At 36.9% G+C, this 25041-nt stretch overlaps 2 protein-coding genes across 3 annotated transcripts in view; one reads left to right on the top strand and one right to left on the bottom strand.

The window, feature by feature from the left end:
• The window catches only part of SEPTIN11 (septin 11), a 222213-nt gene that overhangs the window by 69371 nt on the left and 127801 nt on the right, over nt 1–25041 (bottom strand). The window lies entirely within an intron of this gene.
• Nucleotides 594–24901, top strand: CCNI (cyclin I). Of its 2 annotated transcripts, XM_037830050.1 has the most exons (7): nt 596–1020; nt 9090–9246; nt 17540–17668; nt 18640–18714; nt 18851–18991; nt 19271–19501; nt 23312–24901. In XM_037830050.1, the coding sequence occupies exons 2-7, from the start codon at nt 9133–9135 to the stop codon at nt 23753–23755; spliced, it is 1134 nt and encodes a 377-aa protein (XP_037685978.1). In that variant the 5' UTR covers nt 596–1020; nt 9090–9132; the 3' UTR covers nt 23756–24901. The 2 variants fall into 2 exon arrangements, with proteins under 2 accessions (XP_037685979.1, XP_037685978.1); XM_037830051.1 differs by lacking the exon at nt 9090–9246 and having other exon boundaries at nt 594–1020.

The raw sequence follows: 25041 nt of genomic DNA, 5'->3' as shown, positions 1-25041 counted from the left end.
AGCCTTCTACAGACCCCGGAGACATGTCGGGTTAGATAAAACCAGGCAGGTCTAGATTCTGCCAAACGACTACCTGAAGAACCATCAGGACGGCGACGTTCTTATCAGTGCGCCTGCGCAGCGTACTCTCCAACCCCCACACGCCTCTTCCAGCCAGCGGAGACGGACTCTTACGTCACCGTAAAGAGAATGAATAATCCTTTCGCTCCTCCAAGGAAAATAAGTCCTTACAGCCTTGTCTTTTTGCCCACAGAAAACATAGTCCCGGTTCCAACCCAGTGCCAATGACTTCCTCAGCCCATTTCCAACAGCCTAATTGGTTTCCTGGGGCCTCCCTGTACATTTGTTGAACTGGAAAGGCGGCGTCGGGGATAAACGGGGAGCGGAAGAGACCAAGGCACCGTTGTTTACAAAGCGTGTGAGAGCTTGGAATCAGTCCGCGAAGGCGGAGCCGAGGCAGCCGGCACTTTTTTCTCTCCCCTCCTTCCCCAGCCTTCCCTGCGAGCGGACGCGGCAGCGCTTCTGTCTCGCTTTTTCTTATTCCCCCCCCTCCCCTTCCTATTTTTTTTTTTTTTTTTCCTTTTTTCCCCTTCCCCCTTTTCACCATTTCCTCTCGGAGGCTCTTTCTCCGGGCAGGGGCAGAGCCAGTTTCCCCTCCCGCCTCTCCCCGGCCCCCGCCGCCCTATGGCGAGAGGGAGCCCCCTTCCCACCCGGGCACAAGCGGCGGCGCTTGGAGGAGTGGGACCGGCGGTGGCGGCCTCAGGTCTAGGATCATCATGGAACTAATTCGCTGATCGACCCACCGGCCCCAGCCGTTCGTTCTGCTTGAGCCCCAGGGCCCGCGTCCCCCCTCCCGGTTCCCCCTCTTCTTCCTCCTCAGTTGGCCGGGTCCTCGTCCCGCGCGCCCCGCCGCCGCGCGCTGAGGAAAATGAAGTGGTAACGGGCCCGCGGATGACCTCGCGTCACCACTGTGAGGCCTACAGCTCTGCCGGGGAGGAGGAGGAGGAAGAGGAGGAGAAGGTGAGGGGCGGGGGCTCGACGCGATTCCGCATCCCGCGCCCGCGCGCGCCTCCCCTGCGGTTCCCCCCCACCCCCTTATCCCCTCCCATGAGAGGTCCGAAGGGAAGTCCCTGGGCTCGCACGCACGCACCTGATACGAGGGTCTCCCCTCCAAAGGAAACCTTCGGAACCCCCCACCTTGTCCCCTCCCGTACCAAAACAGCTCGGTACCTGCTCAAAACCGTTCTGCCGTGTTCCCTTTAAGCCAATTTTTCTGTCAGCGAGTAACTTTTTTTGTAGCAACAATAAATTACGTATTGTGTAGTGCGTGTTCTAGGCACCGCGAACCTTTAATAACACACAAGGGGACACCCCCACTGTGAGACTGACGGTCCTGCGGGAGCTAAGGGAAGATAACTTTGCAAAGCGCAGTGAATGCTAAATGAATGGGGCGAAACGCCAGTGCTGCGGGATTTGGGGGGAGGGGAAAGTATAGAGGAGGTGGGATTTTAGTTGCATCCTGAAGGGCACATAAAAATAACGAAATTTCGAAAAGAGATCAACGGGGCTTCTACCGAGGTAGGAATTTTATATTGCATATTATTTTGGCAGGAGATGAGAATATAGTGAAAGGCGTCATACTTTGAAGGTCTTTGAATGTCAAAGTAAACTACTAAATTTTATTCTGTTAGTAGGGAACCACCCAACGTTTGAGCAGCAGAGCATAACTTTATGTTAATAATAATACTTGTTGAGGCGTACTGTCTGCCAGGCACTGTTCTGAGTGGTTTACAAGTTTAATCCTCCCAACGACTTGTTGGGGCAGGTAGTAGGATCTCATTTTACAGTTGAAAAAAACTACTAGGCCCCTATTTAACACAGACTAGAACATGGTGGCCAGACTTCAAACTCTGGTCTGTCTGCCTGTGTGCTGTATGGTCCTGAAAATGAATTTGTTGAAAGATTAAAGGTAGTTTTTTGTGCTTTTAACTTTGCCCAGATCAGTTATGGCAGAGGAAGTAGAGAGGACTGGACAAATAGATTAAGAAATAATGGACAGGACTTCGATGGCTATGGGGGCCCGAAGGTAAGAGATTTTGGGCCCGTTTACTAGGATAATTGGTTTCTTAAATACGAATGAAGGGCAGACTGTTAGAGAATCACCCTGTTTTGGAAAGACCCAATAGAGATGATTTACAAGTTAGAGATGTTGTGTTTCATGTGACAGTGTGATATTCTAGTAGGTTAGAATGGATCTCTAGAATGTGTCTTCGTCAAGACTGGAAGTTAGAGTATGTGTACATGTCTTATTCTGATTGTGTAGTGCTTTAAAAATGAAGAGTATTAACCTTACTGTGCATGTTTCATCTGTAAAATGGGGTTAATTATATACGAACATCATAGGATTGTGTGAGGATTAAATGAGTTAAGGCATAACATTTTGAACAATACTTGGCCTAATAAGCACTTGCTGCTTTTACTTGTAAAGAACTTAATGAGTGTAAGCTATTATTATTTATTAGGCCTAGTGTTGGACTCTGGAGATCGTTTGCCATCAGGGAACTCATGGTTAATAGAAGAGACAGGTCTGCAAATAATCAGTTATCATGGAGCAATTAAGTGCAAAAATGGAATTACGTCTATGTGTATGTGTAGGATAGCTGGGCAAAACTACACAACTGCAGGGAATGCTATTCACACACAGTGATAGGAATGGCACCTTTGTAGGAAGGAGGGTGTGAGCTGAAAGAACTGTTCTATGCTGAAAGAACTGTGTGGAAAGGACTAGAGATTGGGAAAGAGCATTCTCTTTTTGGAGTTGGAAGTACTGGTAGTTCATTATTGCTGGAGCATAAAGTCAAGGAGGGAATGGTAGAACATGAGGTTCTTGTATGGTCGTATTAATAAATCCCCCTTTTCAGAAAAGGACTAAGAGCTAGAAGTCAGCACCACCACAAGGGTATTAATGGAGTTGGCATATTATAATTCCATATTAAAAAAAATTATTGAATTCCTGTTGTATACTTAGCACTGTGTGGCACTTTTCCTCAGAAGAGCAGGAGTCCCTGTATGTAAGTATAATAGAGTTTATGCTGTATGATAACAATTTTATAAACAATTAACTGAGACTTTAAGCTATTTGATAAGCATGGAAAAGAAGAAATGGAAAGAATGGGAGGAGAGATGTAAAACTATCATAATCTTAGAAGTGCCAAGCAGAATACAATCATTGTTCATTGAGACTTTTCTATCCAAGCATTCAAAATTCTGAATATGACCAAGAGGCATAAAATAACAAGATAAAACCACCATAAAGCTCTTTTATTTAAAACAGTAAAATTGTTAGTGTTTTTAGTGATTGTGTTTTATTCTTTAACAGGATTTATTATTGATCTAATTCTAGTAATCTACTTTACACATTAGGAAACAGGCTTGTGCACTGTCAGTAAAAGAAGTAAAATTCTCAAACCAGTGCCTTCTCCACTGTACCATATTATCTCTTACAAGAGTCTTGTAAAAAATTTTTAAAATACGATGATAATATAAGTGTCTCTAAATTTTTTATTTTGCTTTTTAAAAAATTTAACTTTATTTGTAAATAATTTGAAACTTACAGAAATCTTTTACTCATATTCACCTATTGCTAACATTTTACCCCGTTTCTTTTGTTTTCTTCACCCCCCCATAATGTATATGTTAAATAAATTATAGCCATTTACTCCTAATTTTTCAGTGCATGTTCACAAGGATAGAGAGATCTTCTTACAGAATCACGGTGATTTGTCAACTTTAATAAATTTAACATTGATACATTTATTTTTATCTAATCTACAGTTTATATTCCAATTTTGTCAGTTTACTCAATAATGACTTATTTTATAGCATTTATGCTCCTTTAGGATCCAGTTTAGGCTCAGATATTGCACTTTTGTTTTTCTTTAGCTTCATTTAATCTGGAATATGCCCACAGGAATCTCCCACCCCCATCCCTTTGTCTTTTACTTGCATTATTTATATTTCATTTCAGAAAGGTTTTAAAAGGGAATTTCAACTTTCCCCCTTTTGGTTACATTTCTGTAGAGTGGCAAAAGAATTTTGTTTTATTCTATTTGTATAGTGTGTTACATTGATTGTTAAACCAACCTTGGATTCCTGTAATAAATCTCGCTTGGTCATGGTATATAATCCTTTCTGTATGTTGCTGGATTCGGGTTGCTAGGATTTTGTTGGGGATATTTGCATCTATATTCATAAGAGATTGGTCTGTAGTTTTCTTTTCTTAGAATTTCTGTCTGGTTCTGGTATAAAGGTAATATTGGCCTCAGAATGGGTTAGGAAATGTTTCTCCTGGTCTGTTTTTTGGAAGAATTTGTGAACAATTGGTATTGATTCTTTTTTAAACGTTTTGATAGAATTAATCAATGAAACCATCTGGGACCAGGCTTGTCTTTGGGAGTAATTTTTGATTGCTAATTCAATCTCTTGTTTTAGATTTCTTTAGCTTTTCTTTTGTTTTCTTTCTTTTCTCTCTTTTGCTTTCTCTCTCTCTCTCACTCTCTCTCTCTCTCTTTCTTTCTTTCTATCAGTTTCAGTAGTTTGCGTCTTTCCAGGAATGTGCCTATTTCATTTAAGTTGTCTATTTTATTGGCACACTGATTGTTCATAGTATTCCTTTCTAATCTTTTCTATGCAGTAATGTCCCCTCTTTCATTTCTGATTTTAGTAATTTGAATGTTCTCTTTGTTCCTTGGTCAATCTTGCTAAAGGTTTGTTGATTTTGTTGGTCTTTTCAAAGAACCAACTTGGTTTCACTGATTTTCTTTTTTGTTTTTCTGTTCTCTACTTCGTTAATTTCTGCTTTAATCTTTATTATTTCCTTTGTTCTGTTTGCTTTAGGCTTGGTTTACTCTTTTTCCAAGGTTTTACAGTAGAGGGTTAGGTTATTGATTTAAGATCCTTTGATAATAGTCATGTACGGCTATAAATTTCCCTCTGAGCGCTGCTTTAGCTGCATCCCCATGAGTTTAGGTATGTTGTGTCTTCATTTTCAATCATCTCAAAAGTGTCTTCAAATGTCCCTTTGATTTTTTTTTTTGACCCAGGTTCCTTTGTTTTAAAGAAGTTATAGCATCTAAATATGTGAAAGTCTTACTGAGGACTTGAAGTATAGATGGCTAGAGCACTGTAATCTCTTAAACCTGGTTTTATTCCTCTTTGCATGATCCCATATGTCCCTCACTGTTCCTTACCTATCTTTTGTAAAAATAATCTTCAAGGGAAACCTTGAAAGGGAAAAGTAGCCACCAAGGACAGCTGGCTATTGGGATGTGTTGAGAAGGCTAGTGGATCCTGGTGAGCCACCTGTTGTCTATAACTAATGGAATAAAGAATTAGTTAAATAATTTTGAGGGTTTTGACGAGAGCTCATAAATTATAGACTAAAGTCAGATTTGAAAGAAACCTTAGAAGCCATGAAGTCCAGCCTCCAACCAATATAGATGTGTCTTCTAAGTGTCTCTTGACGGATGGTCATCCAGTTTATACTCTGTTTCTAGGATTAATATTTACCTCTGCTTTAGATGAAATTATAGTGAGCCTGCTCATCTGATTTTAGAGGACCTGAAAAAGGTACCAAGGTGACAAAATTGGAATCTCAGCAGAATACAACAGTGGATTGAATCTAACAAGACTTTATTTTTTTAAAGAAAAAGTAAAGGTTCCAAACGAAGAAGTACAAAAAAACAAACAAGCAAACAAACAAAACCCACTCACAGTGGCGTGGGGCAGGTGGAGGTGAGTTTGGCGTAACTGTACCCGAGAAAGTCTTAAGAGTTTTAGTTGACCATAAACTCAGTCTGAATTGATAGTGTGGAATGGCCTTCAAAAAATAACTGATGATTTTAGACTGCATTAATAGTTAAACTGATGCTAATTTAGAAGAACAAAAATCTGTCATGTGAGGGACTATTGAATGAAATAGGGAAAAGATAAATTGTTGAGCCCAATAGCAGCCTTCAAATATTTGAAGTTTCTAAAAGAGATATTAGACTTGGTGTTTTCATTTTATTTTGTTCTGTTTTGGGCCCCAGTGTTTGAAACTGGAACCATTGGTAGAGTGAGTGATAAAAAAATGATACTGATAGTGCCCTCAAAGGAATTTATAATTTAGTAGGCGAGATTGTGGGAAGAGAGAGAAATTACATCTGATTAGAGAATCAAAAGTTCTGGATGAAATTACCTTTGACATGGGCCCTTAAATATATGTATTATTTCTTTTTGCTATGATATTTTTCTTCCAGTATAATTTTCTGACTTTTCTTTCTTATTTTTCCATTTATTAGTCTTTTTGTTCTACCTTCATGGGCATTTCCTTGTATCTTCTTTTAATGACTTTTTATTTTCCAGGAGTTTTTTTTTTTTCTTGGAATGTTCTTTTTTTAAAGATTTATGTTTTCCTGTATGTGATGTGCAAGATCATGGACATGGACATGATATTTTCTTTCTCTCGGGTTTTTTTTTTTTTTTTTTTTTTAAACACATTTTCTTCTGATACCTGAAGTAATTCCTTTTCCACCAAGTTTTGTTTTTATGCTTGTTTTTATCATTATTTTTCATGCTGCAGGCTGTCTTCAAATATCTGATGACCGTTGTCTGGCCAGACAGTTTAAGATTGAAGCATTTAAATGCTAGTTGGAAGCTCGGGGGGCCTAGATTCCATGTTGCAGTAGATGCACAGGGACCTGGCCTTTTCATTTGGGACTTCAAAATGTCAATATTTCTAGGTTTTGGACTACTCAGTTTTCTTGCAATCTCCTGATGGGATGAGAATGGTGATGGTCAGGAAGGTTTGTGCACAAGGATAATATATTTGAAGTCTAGCATTCTAGGAGGTGAGCCAGGAATCAATTTAGTATGTAGAATTTCACTTAATACTCTGTTTTCATTATAGCCTCATCTTCTGATCAGAGCCTCTGTTCAGTCTTTTCAGAGAGTAAGCATCCATTCTTCTGCCAGGAATTATAAAGATTAATGAATACTGCTATTTTTTAGTCCAACCTGCTTTCTGAGATGCCTGCTGCCTTCAATTCCCATGCTTTTATAGAATTATATGTTGTAAATAGACTTGATTATTGTTAGTTTTCCAACTTACAGGCATTTCCCTTCATATTTCTCTGGTCATCGAGGTCAGCTACTCTTGTCTTTTCTCTTTCTGGCTTCCAAGGTCTTGTCAGCATTGCTCATCTGCTGTTTTCTCCTTTCTTTATTTTAGGGATGGGGTGGAGAGAGAGGGTCTTGGTGGGGTTATTCCTTTTTATTCTTTTACCTAACACAGAGGAAGGGGACGTGAGTGTATATGTTGACGTTCTTAACTGGAAATTTCAAGATTTTAAAGATGAGTAAGGCCTTAGCAGGTTGTGAAAGGAGCGAGAGGGAGAGGTTGATGATGAAGAAGCAGGAGGGACTGGGGTGGAGAGGGATATGGATGGTCAGTAGAAAAAGTTCCCTGAAAAAACGCAGAAAGTGATAGGATACAGAGGGCGGGGAAAGGGCAACTTTGAAATGAAGAAGCATCTCTTCTAATGCAATAGGCAAGAAGGAAGGTATAGTAATAGGTTCAAGGTAATGCATAAGATTGGTTATAGGAAATTTAAGAAATTTTTTTCTCTGAAATATGTGGTGAGGTCATCTGCTGAAGGGCTGGTGACAGTGTGAGGGAGATATGTGAGAGAACTGACAAGGTTTGATATAGCCATTGTGGAAAATGGAAGATAACTGGTTATGGAGCACCTCTGAATACCCAGTTGAAATTAGAGATTAGCACCACACAGCGACTGCATGATGGAGGAAAAAAAGTTTTTTTGCAAAAAAATTCTTTAAAATGAATTCTATTGGGATAGTATCAGTTAAAGTTTGATTGTTTATCTTTGTGAATATCTTTTCGAAAGTTAATTTAAGAACCGAACACGACTGAAGTTGTATTATGAATTCTATATACATTGTGTGTAGCAGTAATATTTTGCATTTGTTGAGTGCTTACTATGTCCCAGGCCATATTTTGAGACTTTTACATGAAGAACCTCATGTAGTCCTTAACAACAATCCTTGAGATAATGTAATTTGATAATCCCCATCTCAGAGATGAGGAAACTGCAGTTCAGAGGTTATGTAATTTGCCCAAGGTTTTGTAGTCAGTGAGGGATGAAGCCAGGATTTGGATGCAGAGCTGTCAGCTCTTAGAGCCCAGAACTTAATTTTTTTTTTCTTTTTAATGACTGGAATTAGCATATGAAACATTTCAGCATTTCCATAATTCCAAATTTCATCTGGGATTGTATAGCATGATAGAAGAGATTTCAATTTGGCTGTTCATATTCTAACACCAGTCACCTTACTGTTAAACATTCTGAATCAGTGCTGCCCAACAGAACTTTCTGCAGTGATAGACATGTTCCTTTGCCAAGCTGTTTGGTACAGTATCCAAACATGTGACTATTGAGCACTTGAAAGGGGGTTAGTGCAGTTTGGGAATTGAGTTTATAACTTTATCTAATTTCAGTTATTTCAAATTTAAATAGCAACATGTGTAGCTAGCAAATACTGTATTGAACAGTGCAATTCTAGATGGTTTCATGTTGAAAAGGAGTGGAATTTAATATAATTGATTTAACTATTTTTTAATGAAAAAACTTTTAGTAGTCCTTATCTGATTAAGCTTTTAAAAAGAATATTTGGTACAACTACTTCTAAGAATTCCTAGTATTAAAAGACAGTGACTTAAACATTTTTCTTTGATACAGTAATTACATGTTTTGATCAGAGTCCAAAGGTTGTATCAGTATATGGCCTTGTTTTTATTCTCTTCATAACTGAGCTTCAGATTTAAAGGAAGAATATTTTAGATAACTGATTATTATAGTAACATTTTAATATATATTTTAAAGAGCTATAAACTCCTATACTGCCTCATAACATTCTTATTTTGCTTTATTAATTGCTTAATAAGTACCAACATATTTTTATGCTGTGTATAAAATGCTATACTTATTCTATAATTAAATAAATAGCATTGTTCATATTTGATTTTATAGATAGCTGTATTAAGCTGGGTGGCAGGCAGTTTCAAAGGATATCATGAAGTTTCCAGGATCTTTGGAAAACCAGAGATTGTCTTTCCTGTTGGAAAAGGCAATCTCTAGGGAAGCCCAGATGTGGAAGGTGAATGTGCCCAAAACGCCTACAAATCAGGTAATGATTTCTCTCTCCTTTGTAGATAGATGAATTTTACTAGAAATATGTGTTTCCCTGGCATGTATAATAGTATCTTGACAACTGCACTGGAGAAGTATGTACACCAGAGGTAAAGATAGATGATAAAGACTGGGACTGTATAACTTGGCAAAAACGAGTGGCCAATGACTGTTACTAAATATACAAATATAAAAATGTTTTTGCATGTGGGAAAGCAAATGAATGTCAACCATGTAGAGAGTTGAAAAAGGGATGGTATTCAGGAAGAAACATAATTAAAGCAAACTGGAGTCTATGGAAAAAAAGAAAAAGATAAACTCTATTCTGTATTTCAGAAGTATCTCTGTTTCTTTCTGAAACACGATGAGTTAATCTGGTTTTGTTTTGAGTTACAGCTTTAGGAAGATGGTTATCGCCTCTCTCCTCCTTATTCTAATACTAACAATAGTAAGCCTTCTTTATTTCTTTTCTACTTTATTTCTGGATATACAGTTAGCCAGGAACACACATTCAGAAACATAACTCAGTGCTGTTAATTACACTCAGTAATTGCTACCATCACCACTATCCATTTCCAAACATTTACAATCAACCAGAATAGAAATTCTGTACAAATTAAGCACCAGCTCCCCATTCTCTCTCCCCATTCTATTCCCTGGTAATCTATATTCTAAATTCTAATTCTGTGAGCTTGCTTATTATAATTAGCTTATAACAGTGAGAGCATAAGGCATTTGTCCCTTTGTGTCTGGCTTATTTCATTCCACGTAATGTTCTCAAGGTTCATCCATGTTGTCATATGCATCAGGATTTCATTTCTTTTTACACTTGCATAATAGTCCATTGTATGTGTATACCACATATTGTTCGTCCATTCTTCTGTTGGTGGACACTTGGGTTGTGTCCATCTTTTGGCAATTGTGAATAATACTGTTATGGGCATTGGTGTGCAAATGTCTGTTTGACTCCCTACTTTTAGTTCTTCTAGGTATATACCTAGTAGCAGGATTGTTGGATCATATAGCAATTCTATACGTAGTTTCCTGGGGAATTGCCAAACAGTCTTCCACAGTGTCTGTACCATTTTACATTCCCACCAGCAGTGAATGAGTGTTCCTATTTTTTCCACTTTCTCTCTAACACTTGTAGTTTTCTGTTTTTTTTTGTTTTTGTTTTTTTTTTTTTTTTCTAGTAGTGGCCATTCTGGTAGTTATGAAACAGTATCCCATTGTGGTTTTGATTTGCAGTTCCCAAGCAGCTAATGACGTTTAGTATCTTTCCATGTGCTTTTTAGCCATTTGTATTTCCTCTTTGGAAAAATGTCTATTCAAATCTTTTGCCCATTTTTTAATTGGATTCTTTGTCTTTTTATTGTTTAGTTGTAGGTTTTCTTTATATATTCTGGATAGTAAACCCTTATTGGATGTGTGGTTTCCAAATATTTTCTCCCATTGAACAGGTTGCCTTTTCACTTTCTTGACAAAGTCCTTTGAAATGCAAAAGTTTTTAGTTTTGAGGAGGTCCCATTTATCTATTTCTTTTGTTGCTTGTGCTTTGAGTATAAAGTCTAAGAAACCATTGCCTACGACAAGATTTTGAAAATGCTTCCCTATATTTTCTTCTAGGAGTTTTATGGCCCTGGTCTTTGATCCATTTTGAGTCATTTTTTGTATAAAGTGTGAAGTAGGAGTCCTTTTTAATTCTTTTGGTTATGGATAGCTGTTCTCCCATCACCATTTGTTGAAGATACTGTTCTGTCACAGTTGAATGGACTTGGCAGCCTTGTCAGCTATCAATTAGCCATAGATATAAGGGTCTATTTCTGAGCTCTCAGTTTGATTCTAATGGTCAATATATCTCTCTTTATGCCAGTACCATGCTGTTTTGACCACTGGAGCTTTGTAATATGCTTTGAAGTCAGGAAGTGTGGGTCCTCCAACTTCATTCTTCTCTTTCAAGACGGTTTTGGCTATTTGGGGCTCCTTACCCTTCCAAATAAATTTGATAATTGACTTTTCCATTTTTGCAAAGTAGGAGTTGGAATTTTGATTGGGATTGCATTGAATCTGTAAATCAGTTTGAGTAGACTTCACATCTTAACAATTTTTAGTCTTCTAATCCGTGAACATGAATGTCCTTCCATTTATTTAGGTCTTCTTTGATTTATTTTAGAAATGTTTTGTAGTTTTCTGCATACAAGTCCTTATGTCCCTGATTAAATTTATCCCTAGATATTTGATTCTTTTAGTTGTTTTTCTAAATGGAATTTTTTTCTTGATATCTTCCTCAGATTGCTAATTGCTAGTATATAGAAACACTACAGATTTTTGCATGTGGATCTTGTACCCCACCACTCTGCTGAATTTATAAGCTCTAGGAGCTTTGTTGTAGATTTTTTGGGACTGTCTATATATAAGATCATGTCATCTGCAAATAATGAAAGTTTTCTTCTTCCTTTCCAACTTGGATGCTTTTAATTTTTTTGTCTTGCCTAACTGCTGTAGCTAGAACTTCTAGCACAATGTTAAATAGCAGTGGTAACAGCGGGCATTCTTGTCTTCCATATCTTAGAAGGAAAGCTTTGTCTTTCACCATTGAGTATGATGTTAGTAGTGGGTTTTTCCATGTATGCCCTTTATCATGTTGAGGAAGTTTCCTTCTATTCTTGTCTTCCGAATTTTCTTTCTCAAAGGATGTTGGATTTTGTCAAATGCCTTTTCTACATCAATCAAGATTATCATGTGGTTTTCCCCCTTTGATTTGTTAATGTTTGTTAATGTGGTGTATTACATTAATTGATTTTCTTGTGTTGAATCACCCTTGCATACCTTGAATAAAACCTACTTGATTCATTTAATGTGTTGTTGGATTTGATTTGCAAGTATTTTGTTGAAGATTTTTACATATCTATTAATTAGAGAAACTGGTCTGTAATTTTATTTTCTTGTAGTATCTTTGTATGACTTTGGTATCAGGGATATGTTGGCTTCATAGAATGAGTTAAAATTTGTTCCGTACTCTTAAGTTTTTGGACAAGATTGACCAGGATTGGTATTAATTCTTGGAATGATTGGTAGAATTCATCTGTGTAGCCATTTGGTTCTGGACTTTTCTTTTTTGGTAGGTTTTTGATGACTGATTCAGTCTCTTAACTTGCGATTGTTTTGTTGAGGTCTTCTATTTCTTTTAAGATAGTCAATGTAGGTTGTTTATGTGTTTCTAGGAAATTTTCCATTTCATCTAAGTTGTCTACTTTGTTGGTATTCAGTTGTTCATACTACCTTTTTAGGATTTCTGTGGGGTCAGTAGTAATATCCGCCCCCCCCCTTTTTTTTATTTATTTGCATCTTTTTTTTTTTTTTTTCGTCAGTCTCTCTAAAGGTTTGGCAATTTTATCCATCTTCTCAAAGAACCAACTTTTGGTTTTGTTGATTTTCCATTGTTTTATTATTCTCAATTTCATTTATTTCTGCTCTTATCTTTGTTATTTCTTTCCTTCTGCTTGCTTTGGGATTAGTTTGCTGTTCTTCTAGTTCTTCCAGGCTTGCAGTTAGGTCTTTGATTTTAGGTCTTTCGTCTCTTTTAATGTACGCATTTAGGGCTATAAATTTTGCCCTCTGCACTGCCTTTGCATTTTCTTCTTGGTGGAGTGCCCCTTTTATTAATATGTAGTTTCCTTCTTTGTCTCTTATAGCAGTTTTTGCATTTAAAGTTGTGTTTTGTTTTCATTCATCTCTAGATACTTACTGATTTTTCTTGCAGTTTCTTTTTTGACCCGGTGATTGTTTAAGAGTCTGTTATTTAACTTCCATCTATTTGTGAATTTTCCAGGTCTCCAGCTGTTACTGATTTCTAGCTTCATTCCATTATGGTCAGAGAAAGTGCTTTGTATAATTTCAGTCAGTTTAAAATTAAATTTATTGAGAGTTGTTTTGTGACCTAGCATTTGGTCTCTCCTGGAGATATGGATCCATAAGCCCTTGAGAAGATGTATATCCTGCTATTTTGGGATGCAGAGTTCTGTATATATCTGTTAAGTCTAGTTCATTTATCATATTCAAGTTCTCTTTTCCTCTATCTAGGTGTTGTATCTATTGGTGAGAGTGGTGTAGTGAAGTCTCCAGCTATTATCGTGGATACATCTATTTCTTTTTTCAGTTTTGGTAGTGTTTACATCATGTATTTTGGGGCAGCATGTTAGGTGCATAAATATTTATGATTGTTATTTCTTTTTGGTGGAGTTCCCCTTTTATTAATATGTGGTTTCCTTCTTTGTCTCTTTTATAATGGTTTTTGCCTTTAAAGTCTATTTTGTCCAATATTAGTATAGCACCCCCAGCTCTTTTTTTGGTTACTGCTTGCCTTTGTCCAGGGCAGACTGGAACAGTGGCCTTAGAACCACCCAGCCAATCCAAAGTTGCTAATCCAAAGCCACGATCAGTGATCAAATCAGCCGTTCCCACCCCTGTTCTTGGGGAAGAGGATTTTATGTCCCTGTGCTTGTTTGAATATATTATATCCCCCAACATGCCATTTTCTTTGAAGTAATCTTGTGTGGGCAAATGTATCAGTGTTGATTAGATTGTAATTCTTTGAGTGTTTCCATGAAGATGTGCCCCATCCAGCTGTGGGTGATGACTCTGATTGGATAGTTTCTGTGGAGGTGTGGCGCTGCCCATTCAGCATGGACCTTGATGAGTTTATTGGAGCACTATATAAGATCAGACAGAAGGAGTGAACTTGCTACAGGCAAGAGGGACACTTTGAAGAATGCACAGAAGCTTGAGAGAGTAGCTGCAGATGAGAGACAGTTTGAAGATGGCCATTGAAAGCAGACTCTTGCTCCGGAGAAGCTAAGAGAGGACAAACACCCCAAGAGCAACTAAGAGTGACATTTTTGAGGAACTGTAGCCTAGAGAAGAATGTCTTGGGAGAAAGCCATTTTGAAACCAGAACTTTGGAGCAGACGCCAGCCACATGCCTTCTCAGCTAACAGAGGTTTTCCGGATGTCATTGGCCATTCTCCAGTGAAGGTACCTGATTGTTGATGCATTCATTACCTTGGACACTTTATGGCCTTAAGACTAACTTTTGGTTGTCTTTTATTTGTAACCAAATAAGCCCCCTTTATAAAAGCCAATCCCTTTCTGGTGTTTTGCGTTCTGTCAGCATTAGCAAACTAGAACAGTCCCTTTTGTCACCAGTGAGCTAGCCAGGCCATTTGCTGTGAGTGTAGAAGATGGGTGCTGGAAACCAGTAACTGCTCTGTGGAGGGAGCAGTTGTCTTTACTGTAGTTTATTTACTCCTTCCTCCTGCTCTTCCATGGATGCTCTACAGTGTTTTCCTGGCCTCCGCAGTTTCAAAATAGCATTACTAGCATTACTTTTCCTTACTTGTTTTGAAATTTCAGATAGTCTCATCTTAGTAGGAATATTAGTCTCATCTTAGTAGGAATATAATTTCTCTTGAATGCTTATGTCTTTCCATCTAGAAGTTTTGTGGCTGCCTTCACTTGGTTTCCAGGGACCCTCACTTGGTTTATAGGGACCCCTAATTTAGAACAAGGTCTTAAAGTGGCACTGCTGGGCTCCTTGAAAATATGGGATATTGTAGAACTAATGGCCATGCTAATGGCTACTTGACCTATGTCCTAGCTTCAAGGCCGTGTCTGCCTCTTTTCACCTTCCTAGAGAAGCCATAACCCCAGAGAGTGTTGCCATTTTTTTCAGACTCTTCTTGTGAGGAAGAATCTAACTCCTGGTTTTAATAGACTGGCTCTGGTTTCCTCTATCATCTTGGATAGTAATTTCTACAGGACATAAACTCCCCTGCTGATGTATGCACCCAGAGCCCATCAATTCCACAGTTCCATCAGCTCAATATTCTGCCTTATGTTTTCATTCTCTTTTTGATCTGTGGAATTGTTTACCTTGTTTTCTTTGAGCACAACTGTTATTTTTCAATTTTTTTTTCAAATATTTCTTTGCTGTGTGTTGAGGCTGAGGGTGGATTGAGCTGTCTTAAAACATGAACTTTTACAATTCCATATCTATAGACAAAGATGCTTTATATAAGTAATTGATATATTTATAGAGATTTTCTAAAATAGTTCATATTTCTCTGCCTTATTGAACAGAATAAAATGGAAATTGGATTAACTATTTCCTAAACACTTAAAAAATAACATTAAGAACAAAGTGTTGTTATGTAGTATATTATAATGTGAGCTCTTCACCTCTGTCTTGTACCAAATAGATGGATGTAGCTGCTGCTTCCTTCTTATTGATTTTCAGTTCTCAGTGTGTCTGTTTCTAACAGTCTTCTGCGCATCTTGATTTTATTTGCAAATCTTAGAAGCTTTAACTACGTATTATTGCCTTGAGGTTGACATCATAACCTTCAAAATAAAGTTCACAGGCTTAAAACAGTGATCTTTTCCTTGCTGCACAATCCCCCTCCTCACTCTTCAGCTTTAGGATTCAGGTTAGTTGCTGTATCTCTAAGAAGCTTTCACTCTACTCCCACTCTGGGCTAAGCGCCCTTCCAGTGTGCTCCCTTAGGCCCCTGTGCATACCTCTGTTTGAACGTTTACCATACATATTTTATTAACATTATCTGATTGCCTGCCTCACTGTGGACTGTAAGTGTGAAGTTTAAATAGGGAGCTTCTCATTCTTCATTGCATTCCCAGGACCTATCACATAATAGGCACTTTATTAATATGAACTGAACTACATATCATGATTGTCAGGTGTTTTCAGATTGTTGTTCATAGTCTTAATACCAGCTTAGTGGAGGGATGCTAATGTAAGTGGTTGAAACCATATTTATCTCCTTTTTTTTGCAGTATTCTAGGGTCAGTCTTTGACAAAGGGAATTGACCAGAGGTGATATAGGGCAGTTAACCTCCAAAATACCAGTTATAACTGAGTTTGGAGCTGTATGTAAAAATTATATAAGTACGATTAGTTGATTTGGACAACGCAAGGAAACACTTTACTTTGTGGTGCCAAAGCTGAAAAATGACAGGAAATAAAGAGGAGTTGAAATAAAAGAAGAAGAGAAATTAGCAGATGCAGTAACAGATATTACATGAGCAGCAAGACATGTAACCTCACAGTGCTAGAGATATCCAAGAGGAAGAAGAGAAGAAATTCCAACTAAAATACCTGTTTGAGGAGACATGTTGTCAAGATATACACCCCTTCATGCTTTAATAGGTCTTTAATGTATCTCTGTATGATACAGGAGTTAATTTCATAGTTGACCCTGAGTAATCAGGAGAAAGGCTTAAGCTATGGTCTCTATTCTGTCAATGTAATGAGTTAAGTAATATACTTTTAAAAAGATTTCCATCAAAAATATTTGTGTTAAAAACTACAATGTTTGGATTAAACTTTTGTATGTCTGGAATGCCCACTTGCTGCAAAACTGTTTTCCACTAATCACAGAGTCTCTTATGTATTTTTTTGCATTTATGGGGCAGAAGTACTCATAAGGAACTGTTTTATTTAGCATTGGTAAATTATTACTAGTTTTTTTTTTAATGGTGGCTGCAAAGCTCAAGAGTAAAGGTATCTTAAATTATTATTGCTTTAAAATATGTACCATCTAAAAATTAAGCCTATACTCGGCTGCTAAAAAAGAATATGTAGTAAGGTTAAAACAACAATGTTGTTTGTATGTGTTTTGGAGTAATCTTTCCAAATAGTAATATAATTCAGAATAATTTCCCCTTCGATATTCTTTCATCATGCTTAAATGTGTAATTCATCTGTTGTCCTTCGTTTCTTTCATTTATTCCTATTGATTTTAGTTTTGTTTTTAAGGGGCCATCATTCTGTTATCATCGTCCAATTTATATTTCCTAAGATGATTTAATTGCTACTTGCTGACTTAGAAATAAATTGACTATATTTTCTTATTTTCAAGAAATGGCAAAACTTAACTCCAAAGTTAGTCAGTTGAACAGTATTTCCTAGACTTGAAAATGTCATATTTCCTGAACACCTCAGTTTCATTAAAGTGTGTAGATTTTTGGTGATATGACATAGTGGAGATTTGATTTAATAAAAGAATAAGAGAATTTGTATATTCATATTGAATGCTATACCCAATGCATAAAATTTTGTCTTCATCAAAAGTTGATTGATTTGGAAAAACCTTAAAAGAACTTTGTAACATATAAGCATATATTCAATAGCATTTACTAACTGTTTATGAGAATTCTAAGCATTCTTGAAATGTTACTTGTCCTCTTTTATTTTTTTTTAAATATTTGCCTTATAGAATGTTTCCCCATCCCAGAGAGATGAAGTGATTCAGTGGTTGGCCAAACTCAAGTACCAATTCAACCTTTACCCAGAAACGTTTGCCCTGGCTAGCAGTCTTTTGGACAGGTTTTTAGCTACTGTAAAGGTAAATATTTTAAGACATGCTCATACCCAACCTCTTGTTTGAGGGTTATATGTTAAAACAGGGTCTATTAATAAGAATTCTATAAAGTGGAAAGAATTGGGAGACTTCCTGGAGAAAAAAGACACCATTAGTGGTGTTTTCTGCTATTGCTTTGAATTTTCAGAAGTCTTTCCAATTGTATTCTGTAATTTTCTTTTACTATAAGTATTCATAATGTAACTATGAGGTTTTTGATCTCTTACCTTTGATGTAAACCATGTACCATTGGCAGAATGTTTAGTTATCTTCTAATACATTGGTGTACTAGATGTGAACAGTTAATCACAATAGTAAGGTATAAGCATGTTGCATATTTTTCTGTCATTGCTTATTTTTTGAATATCCATATTATGTGGTTTTCTAGGTATACATTTGTGATATAACAAGATGAACTGAACTATCATAAAACAACTTTGTTGAACAGTAGCATGAAAATACATTCATAAGTTTTATATTGCCTCTGGTTAAATATATCGTTTAACATATTTATGTTATGTGAAATTGGTTATAATGGGACCTTGAAGCAGAAAGTTAGCATTCATTTAATGGTAGGGCATGAAAGAGTAGCAAAGCAAATTCCATTGTAGTCACTTGTATGCCTAGGAATATGTAAGCTGAGGAAACTATGAATACAGTGCTGAGGGTACCGTACTGTTTATTTAGGTATAAAAAATAGAAGCTAAAGAATTATGGAATGGAGGAATTTAGCTAGCCAGTTACCTTTTTATGTTTCGAACTTCTGTCTTAAGAGAGTTAAAGAACCCTTAATTATAATGTTGCTAATTGCTAAAGTCTGGGTTGAGATGCCTTCTTTTATCTCGGCATCAAGTACTCCTCCTGTGTGCCTTCTTGTCTCACCTGCATATTTAGTTTGTTTTTTTTAACTTACTCTTCACTTTTTGAAGTTATTTTTTCCCTTTTCAAAATTTTAGGCTCACCCAAAATACTTGAGTTGTATTGCAATCAGCTGTTTTTTCCTAGCTGCCAAGACTGTTGAGGAGGATGAGGTAATAGAACTTTAAAGATTAGTTATGTTTCTTTTTTGAAAAATTTGCTTTTATTAACTTGTTTTGTGTCAAAACAAAAATTGAAAATGATTTTTTGTTCTCTCCTCTTGCTCCCATTCTCCCGTGCTTTGGATAGAGAATTCCAGTACTGAAGGTATTGGCAAGAGACAGTTTCTGTGGATGTTCTTCCTCTGAAATTCTGAGAATGGAGAGAATTATTCTGGATAAGCTGAATTGGGATCTTCACACAGCTACACCATTGGATTTTCTTCACATTGTAATTATATCTGAAGGCTTTTAGTTTCTTATTGGAATATATAGTACTATTTTGGTAACTTGAAAGGTAGATTGCCCACTCATTTGTTTTGTTCTTATTTTAGGAAAGAGAAAATTATTGAAATTAGCTAACGAAAAATTAGAAATTAGGATATATGTTAAATCACTGAAGAAAAAATTACAAACTTAGAAATTGAGTAATACCAGAGGGGTTACATCATTTCTATACATAATTTACGTAGACATTTAAGTAAAACTAATATGTTCTTGTGACTTTCAGTTCCATGCCATTGCAGTGTCAACTAGGCCTCAGTTACTCTTCAGTTTGCCCAAACTGAGCCCATCCCAACATTTGGCGGCCCTTACCAAGCAACTACTTAAGTGTATGGCCTGCAATCAACTTTTGCAGTTCAAAGGATCTATGCTTGCTCTGGCCATGGTTAGTTTGGAAATGGAGAAACTTATTCCTGATTGGCTCTCTCTTACAATTGAATTGCTTCAGAAAGCACAGGTAAGTGCCAGTCTAATTAAATAGTGTTCATTTTAAGCTTATCTTTTATTGGAATACATAGAATTAACAGATGGTTATAAAACTAAGGTAGAGTCATTTCCAGTCTTGTAGTGGAAAACTGTTCTTAAGAGTAGATAAAAGTGAAGAACTATATACTTTAAATTCATTGGCTACATGTCTTTTTTCTCTTGTAAAGCTTAGGTAGTATATTTTCTCGATTCTTTTCAACCCTTCTCCTAAATTACTTCACTTAAATTTTGATCAACCATTTCAGTGAAATGTAAGGCTTCCATGGAGAAAATTCTGATTCAAAAGGAAAATTGGTAATGGTACTATATGTTAGCAACTACTTTGAGAGAATCCTTATTGGTTCTGTATGTATCACCAAATAGAACTGATAAATCTTGTATCTATGCAGACCTAACTCATCTGCCAAGAGTCCATAAAAGACTTTGTCTTTATATGGCTCTAGTTATTCCTATTTTACATGCTAGCTATGAATTGTTCTGTTGAGTTTTATTTAGAGAAAACACTTTAAGTTCTGAGTTTAAAAACATTTTGCAATATATGAAGAACTAATGGTATCAAAGAGCTGCAGTTACTCAACTAATGAGACTTATAAAAGAATACTATAAAAGAAACAGAAGAATACTACTTGAATTTGGTATTTTGTAAGATAGTTATAGTTGATGGTCTTATAGATAGGAACTGTAAAAGTTAAGAAGTACCTCAGTGCTGCCATCAGCTTCTGAGAATTTCAGACCCTGATTTGTTAGCAGAGAAAGACTGAGAGTTTTTTTCTTAAAAAGGATGATAATCAGACCAGTATGTTAGCTCTATTTATGTCTTGTAACACAGGCTTCTTTATAAGGCAGATACATTATTTTAATAGCATATCTTAGATTAAAATAATTTAGAGAAGTATTTCTTTGCATTGCCGTAAGTGCTGTAATGCAAATGAATAATTCCTAGGAGATAGTTGCTATTTAGTGAGAATTTTTGGAAACTATCATAAACCACCATGTAAATACATGGTGTGGTACAGAAAATTTGTTTGGCTTACTTAGAGTGTTGGAAAATGAGTGAAGTGTTCAGTATTAATCATTTACATTAGACTGTGGAAGTAGTGGAAGGGGCATTAATAGAGAACCTCCTGCTTTACAGTTTTTATTCTTTTTTATTGGAAAAATGACATATCTTTAAATGCCTCCTGAATTGGTCTCTGTTCCTATTCCCAAGCTGATACAGAGAAAATTTGTAATATAAAATGTTACCGTCACAGAGAAAGGACTGGCTTTGAAGCATAAATAATAAGAATGTTGTAAGTAGTATATGTATTTCTGAAACTTTACGAGCTTGTTCTTTACTGAATTCTCTTTCACATGGCTTCTGGTCCTAAAAGAAAAAATGTTCACTGAAACGTTTCCCCCTTAACTGAAACAAACTTAGAATTTGACATGATCTTAGAAACAATTTTGTGCAACTCCTTTATTTTATATAGTTCTAGTCTAGGGAATGTGAAACTTCCTTGGAGCCACACAGGTCTACTTAGTGGTAAGGAAGATTGAAAAGATCCAGTGCTTTTCCATCCCACACAAACCTATGGGGAATCTAGTCCAGTGATTTTAAGATTTTCTTTTAAAGGTGGAGCCCTTTTTAACCCTAAGCAAAATCTTGTGCACACAATCCCAGAATACAAAGTAGGAAAATGGAGTTATACTTTATGTGTTTGAGGCAGAGAATTATCAGGGTGCATAGCCCTACTCAATGTGACCTCTTCTCTTCCCCAAACTGTTTGGATGTAGTTTGAAAACCATTATCCATTCTCTCTTATACACACATATAGATACAGTGATTTTTTACAGTAAAAGCCCATGTAGTATTCAAGCTCTAATGGGGAAGATCATTAACAAATAAAGCACAAAACTTAGTAGAGACTTTGGGACTTGGTCTAGTAGTGTTACTCTACAATCTTTTTGGAATGGTGGCCAACCCCTGTGGCCCAAACATGGATCCCTCCTGGTTCTGCAGAGCTCTGTTTGGCTTTGCTACATTTACCTGTGTTCAGGTAGGAACACCATGTTTAATATCTTTGTGATGAGGCCATAGTACTATCATATATTCCTCTTAGATTTCTAGTATGAGAAATTCTTGCATCAGAACAGGTGAGATCATGCCAGAATTACTTCTGACATGTTTCTCACTGTCTTGGTTTGAAGAAAGGACTGCCAGTGATTCATCACAGATATCTTGTACTGTGTGCTGGCCACTCTCACAGACTCTGCCCATGTCCTATCTGGACTTGAAACAAAGTACAGTGAGTGTTTTCTGGTTTGAAAGGCAAGCCTCCTCTCCACCTTCCTAACCCCACCCCCACCCCACCCCTGTCCCTTCCAACCACCCTTTGAGCTCTCAAGCTACCTGTTGGTCACCATTCTAGGATGGCTAAACCTTTCTCTTGTTACCCATTCTTCTCCCATTACTTTATGTCTGTGAGAATTCTCATGTCCTCTTCTTTCTGATGTTCCCAGGGTATTACTCTACTTAGATTACTGTAGTTGTCTCCTTGTCTCTGGTCAGGTAGTAGATATTTCCTTTTGTATATTTTAAAACTAGGGCGTTAAAGAAGCAGACTCTCCACCATAGTCTCCTGGTTCTTCCTGCAGGTACCTAAAGTCATGTTATTCTAGCAAGTTCTTTCAGTGCCTCATGCTACCCACTGAACCTGGATCCATCTGTACCTATCACTAATGTCATGCTCTTCTCCCCTTCCTATCATACCCTATTTGAATCTGCCTTGAAAAACATTAGCTCACCTCTCTTGATAAACTATATTACACGTTTGTTTGATTGCTTTTCTAGCAGGGGATTATAGAAATGGTTACCATATCCAGATATGGGAAGTTAGTGATGAAAAATAACAAATATTCTGTTGATATCCTCTAATTAGAACGAGTTCATTTTAAATCCTTTTAACAGTGATCCATTAGGGGACTTGTCTAGTGTCTGCAGTTGTGGTAATGTCAAGTAGATGTGTTTGTTATGTTTCCTCTATGGATCTCAACTAGGGTCAAATTATTTCATGTTCTTGCAACACATTGAGGTTGTCCTAGGCTAGAAACAATTTGTTTTCCTGTTATTTTGGACAAAGGACTTTCTTGGAACTTGGGTGGAAATGGGGTTATAACACCTTGTTTACTTATAGTGACATAAACAGTCTTCCTTAAATACATGTTTTTTAAACGATTTATTATGAATTTGACCAAGCCAGTCAAATATTTGTGGTGCTTTTACATTTCTAGGCTGCTAAGTATTTTCAGTTAATAGTTCATTAAACCAGGTACTTATTTTTTAGAAATAATTTCTATACTGTAGCCTTTTCTCCACTTCCCAATAGGTTTCTTAAAAGTATTGGCTAGGGTATCAGTTGCCTTAAAGAACTTTGTGAAGCCCTGTGCCCTCTTCTCTGTGCTCCCCTCACCCGCACTATTTTTGGCATGGCTCAGCTAGTTCTGCATCCCTGGGGCATGTAGTAAACTTGATAGAGAGGAGTTTCTACTGTTTTGGAGATGCCCAGCAAATATGGAATTCAAGTTCCACCAAAGAGATTTATATTAGAAATACAGATTTGGATGCAAGTCCTAAGAAGATGATAAGTAGACTAGAGAAATAGATGCTTGAGGTAGAAGATGTGGGGAGAGAAAAGAAGGCTGAGGGGACAGAGTTTTAGGGGGCCCAGGGAGGAAAAGATGACAAAGAAGCCAACATTAATTAAATGTGAAGTTTCTTGTGTTTTTCTTTTTAATCCAGATGGATAGCTCCCAGTTGATCCACTGTCGGGAGTTTGTGGCACATCACCTTTCTACTCTGCAGTCTTCTCTGCCTCTAAATTCCGTTTATGTCTACCATCCCCTCAAGCACACCCTGGTGACCTGTGACAAAGGAGTGTTCAGATTACATCCCTCCTCTGTCCCAGGCCCAGACTTCTCCAAGGACAACAGCAAACCAGAAGTGCCAGTCAGAAGTACAGCAGCCTTCTGCCATCATCTCCCAGCTGCCAGTGGGTGCAAACATACCTCTGCTAAACGCAAAGTAGAGGAAATGGAAGTGGATGATTTCTATGATGGAATCAAGCGGCTCTATAATGAAGATAGTGCTTCAGAAAACGTGGGTTCTGTGTGTGGCACTGATTTATCAAGGCAAGAGGGACATGGTTCCCCTTGCCCACCTCTGCAACCTGTTTCTGTCATGTAGTTTCAACAAGTGTTACCTTCAAGTGCAAACTAAGGTAGTCTACTCTGGGAATGGGACCATGTAAAACCAGTAAAGAGGCTATAAAAGGATATAAACCTTAACAGGCTAAATTGAAGTGAGCCAGAAAAAAAAACTTGTTTACTTGTGCGGCTAATTATAATTCAACATTATTTAAGCACTTAAAAGACCAAAAAAAGTATAAAATTTTCAAAAGACCCAAAAACTAAAAAAAAAAAAAAGAAAAAAAGGCAAAAAATTTATTTGTAGTGTTTGTCAGTTACAGTTTTCTCCACTAAAATGTTACTTACCCCCATAAATTCACATTTAATGTTAAGAAAAGTTCCAAAATTTATAGCTAGCAAACTTGTCCCCAGCATCCTGATTTAATTTTCCTCTCGCTTTTGCTTGTTCCTTCATTGAATACTTAATGAATTTTATGCATGTTGATCTATACCCTGAACTCCACTGAATAGGAGACCCCCAAAATGATTTTTTAGCAATTTAGTGAACAGATTATTTCAGCGTGACAGCTATGTTTAATCCATTATTCAAATTCAAATTGGTCTGAAAAGGGTACTTTGAAATTGCCCCATATGAATCAGAGGTGGTAAAATAGAAAAAGGACCCATGTTACATTGATTTTTCATGTTTGTCTCATATTGATCTCTAGAGTTTAGAGACAAAATTACTGTTGTCATTTTTGTTTATTTTAAGGTGAAACTTAGTGGCATGTAATTAGGAATCTCTTAGATTTGTTGAAAGCATTTTTGACATTTGTATAAAAGAATTTGTGATAAAGTTAATATATATCCAGGTGCTCACCAAAGAAACATGTAACAACTAAAATTAAATTTTGTAACATAAGAATTTTCACTCATTTATAATCAGTAGGAGACTGTCTAGATGTTGGGGCAGTACTATGATTTGAGTCTGTAACATGTAATAACTGAATTCAGTACCCAAGTTTTATGTTAAGCTAAGCTATTAGGATATTCTTGATAAAAGCCTCTCGCCCCCCACCCCCACCCCCAAATTTCTCTTGATGACTTCTGAATCCTGAGCTCCCTGTGCAATCCAAAGGTATTGCAGTCAGAACCATGTACTGATGATAAAAGCCTCTGGTAAGCAATAAAAAGTTGTCCTTAACCTTTGTTATGCGTAACTTTTTTCTGCTCGTGAAGAGGTATAGGTTCTTGATTGCCTCTCAGGCACTGCTGTTTCAATAGGGAAGATTATGAAATCCTAAGAATACTCTCACTGAAAATAAAACATGAAAAGGGGATTTG

Source organism: Choloepus didactylus, chromosome 3, assembly GCF_015220235.1.
Source record: "Choloepus didactylus isolate mChoDid1 chromosome 3, mChoDid1.pri, whole genome shotgun sequence".
Taxonomy (NCBI): domain Eukaryota; kingdom Metazoa; phylum Chordata; class Mammalia; order Pilosa; family Megalonychidae; genus Choloepus; species Choloepus didactylus.
Note: the sequence above shows the minus strand (reverse complement) of the source record. Positions and strands in the feature narration are given on the sequence as shown.

What these genes read in the sequence shown, in the direction of transcription:
- CCNI (XM_037830050.1), top strand. Translation starts at nt 9,133, where the DNA reads ATGAAGTTTCCAGGATCTTTGGAAAACCAGAGATTGTCTTTCCTGTTG. An exon ending in AGACTGTTGAGGAGGATGAG is followed by an intron (nt 18,715 to 18,850) that starts GTAATAGAACTT and finishes TGCTTTGGATAG; the next exon opens with AGAATTCCAGTACTGAAGGT. An exon ending in CATTGGATTTTCTTCACATT is followed by an intron (nt 18,992 to 19,270) that starts GTAATTATATCT and finishes TGTGACTTTCAG; the next exon opens with TTCCATGCCATTGCAGTGTC.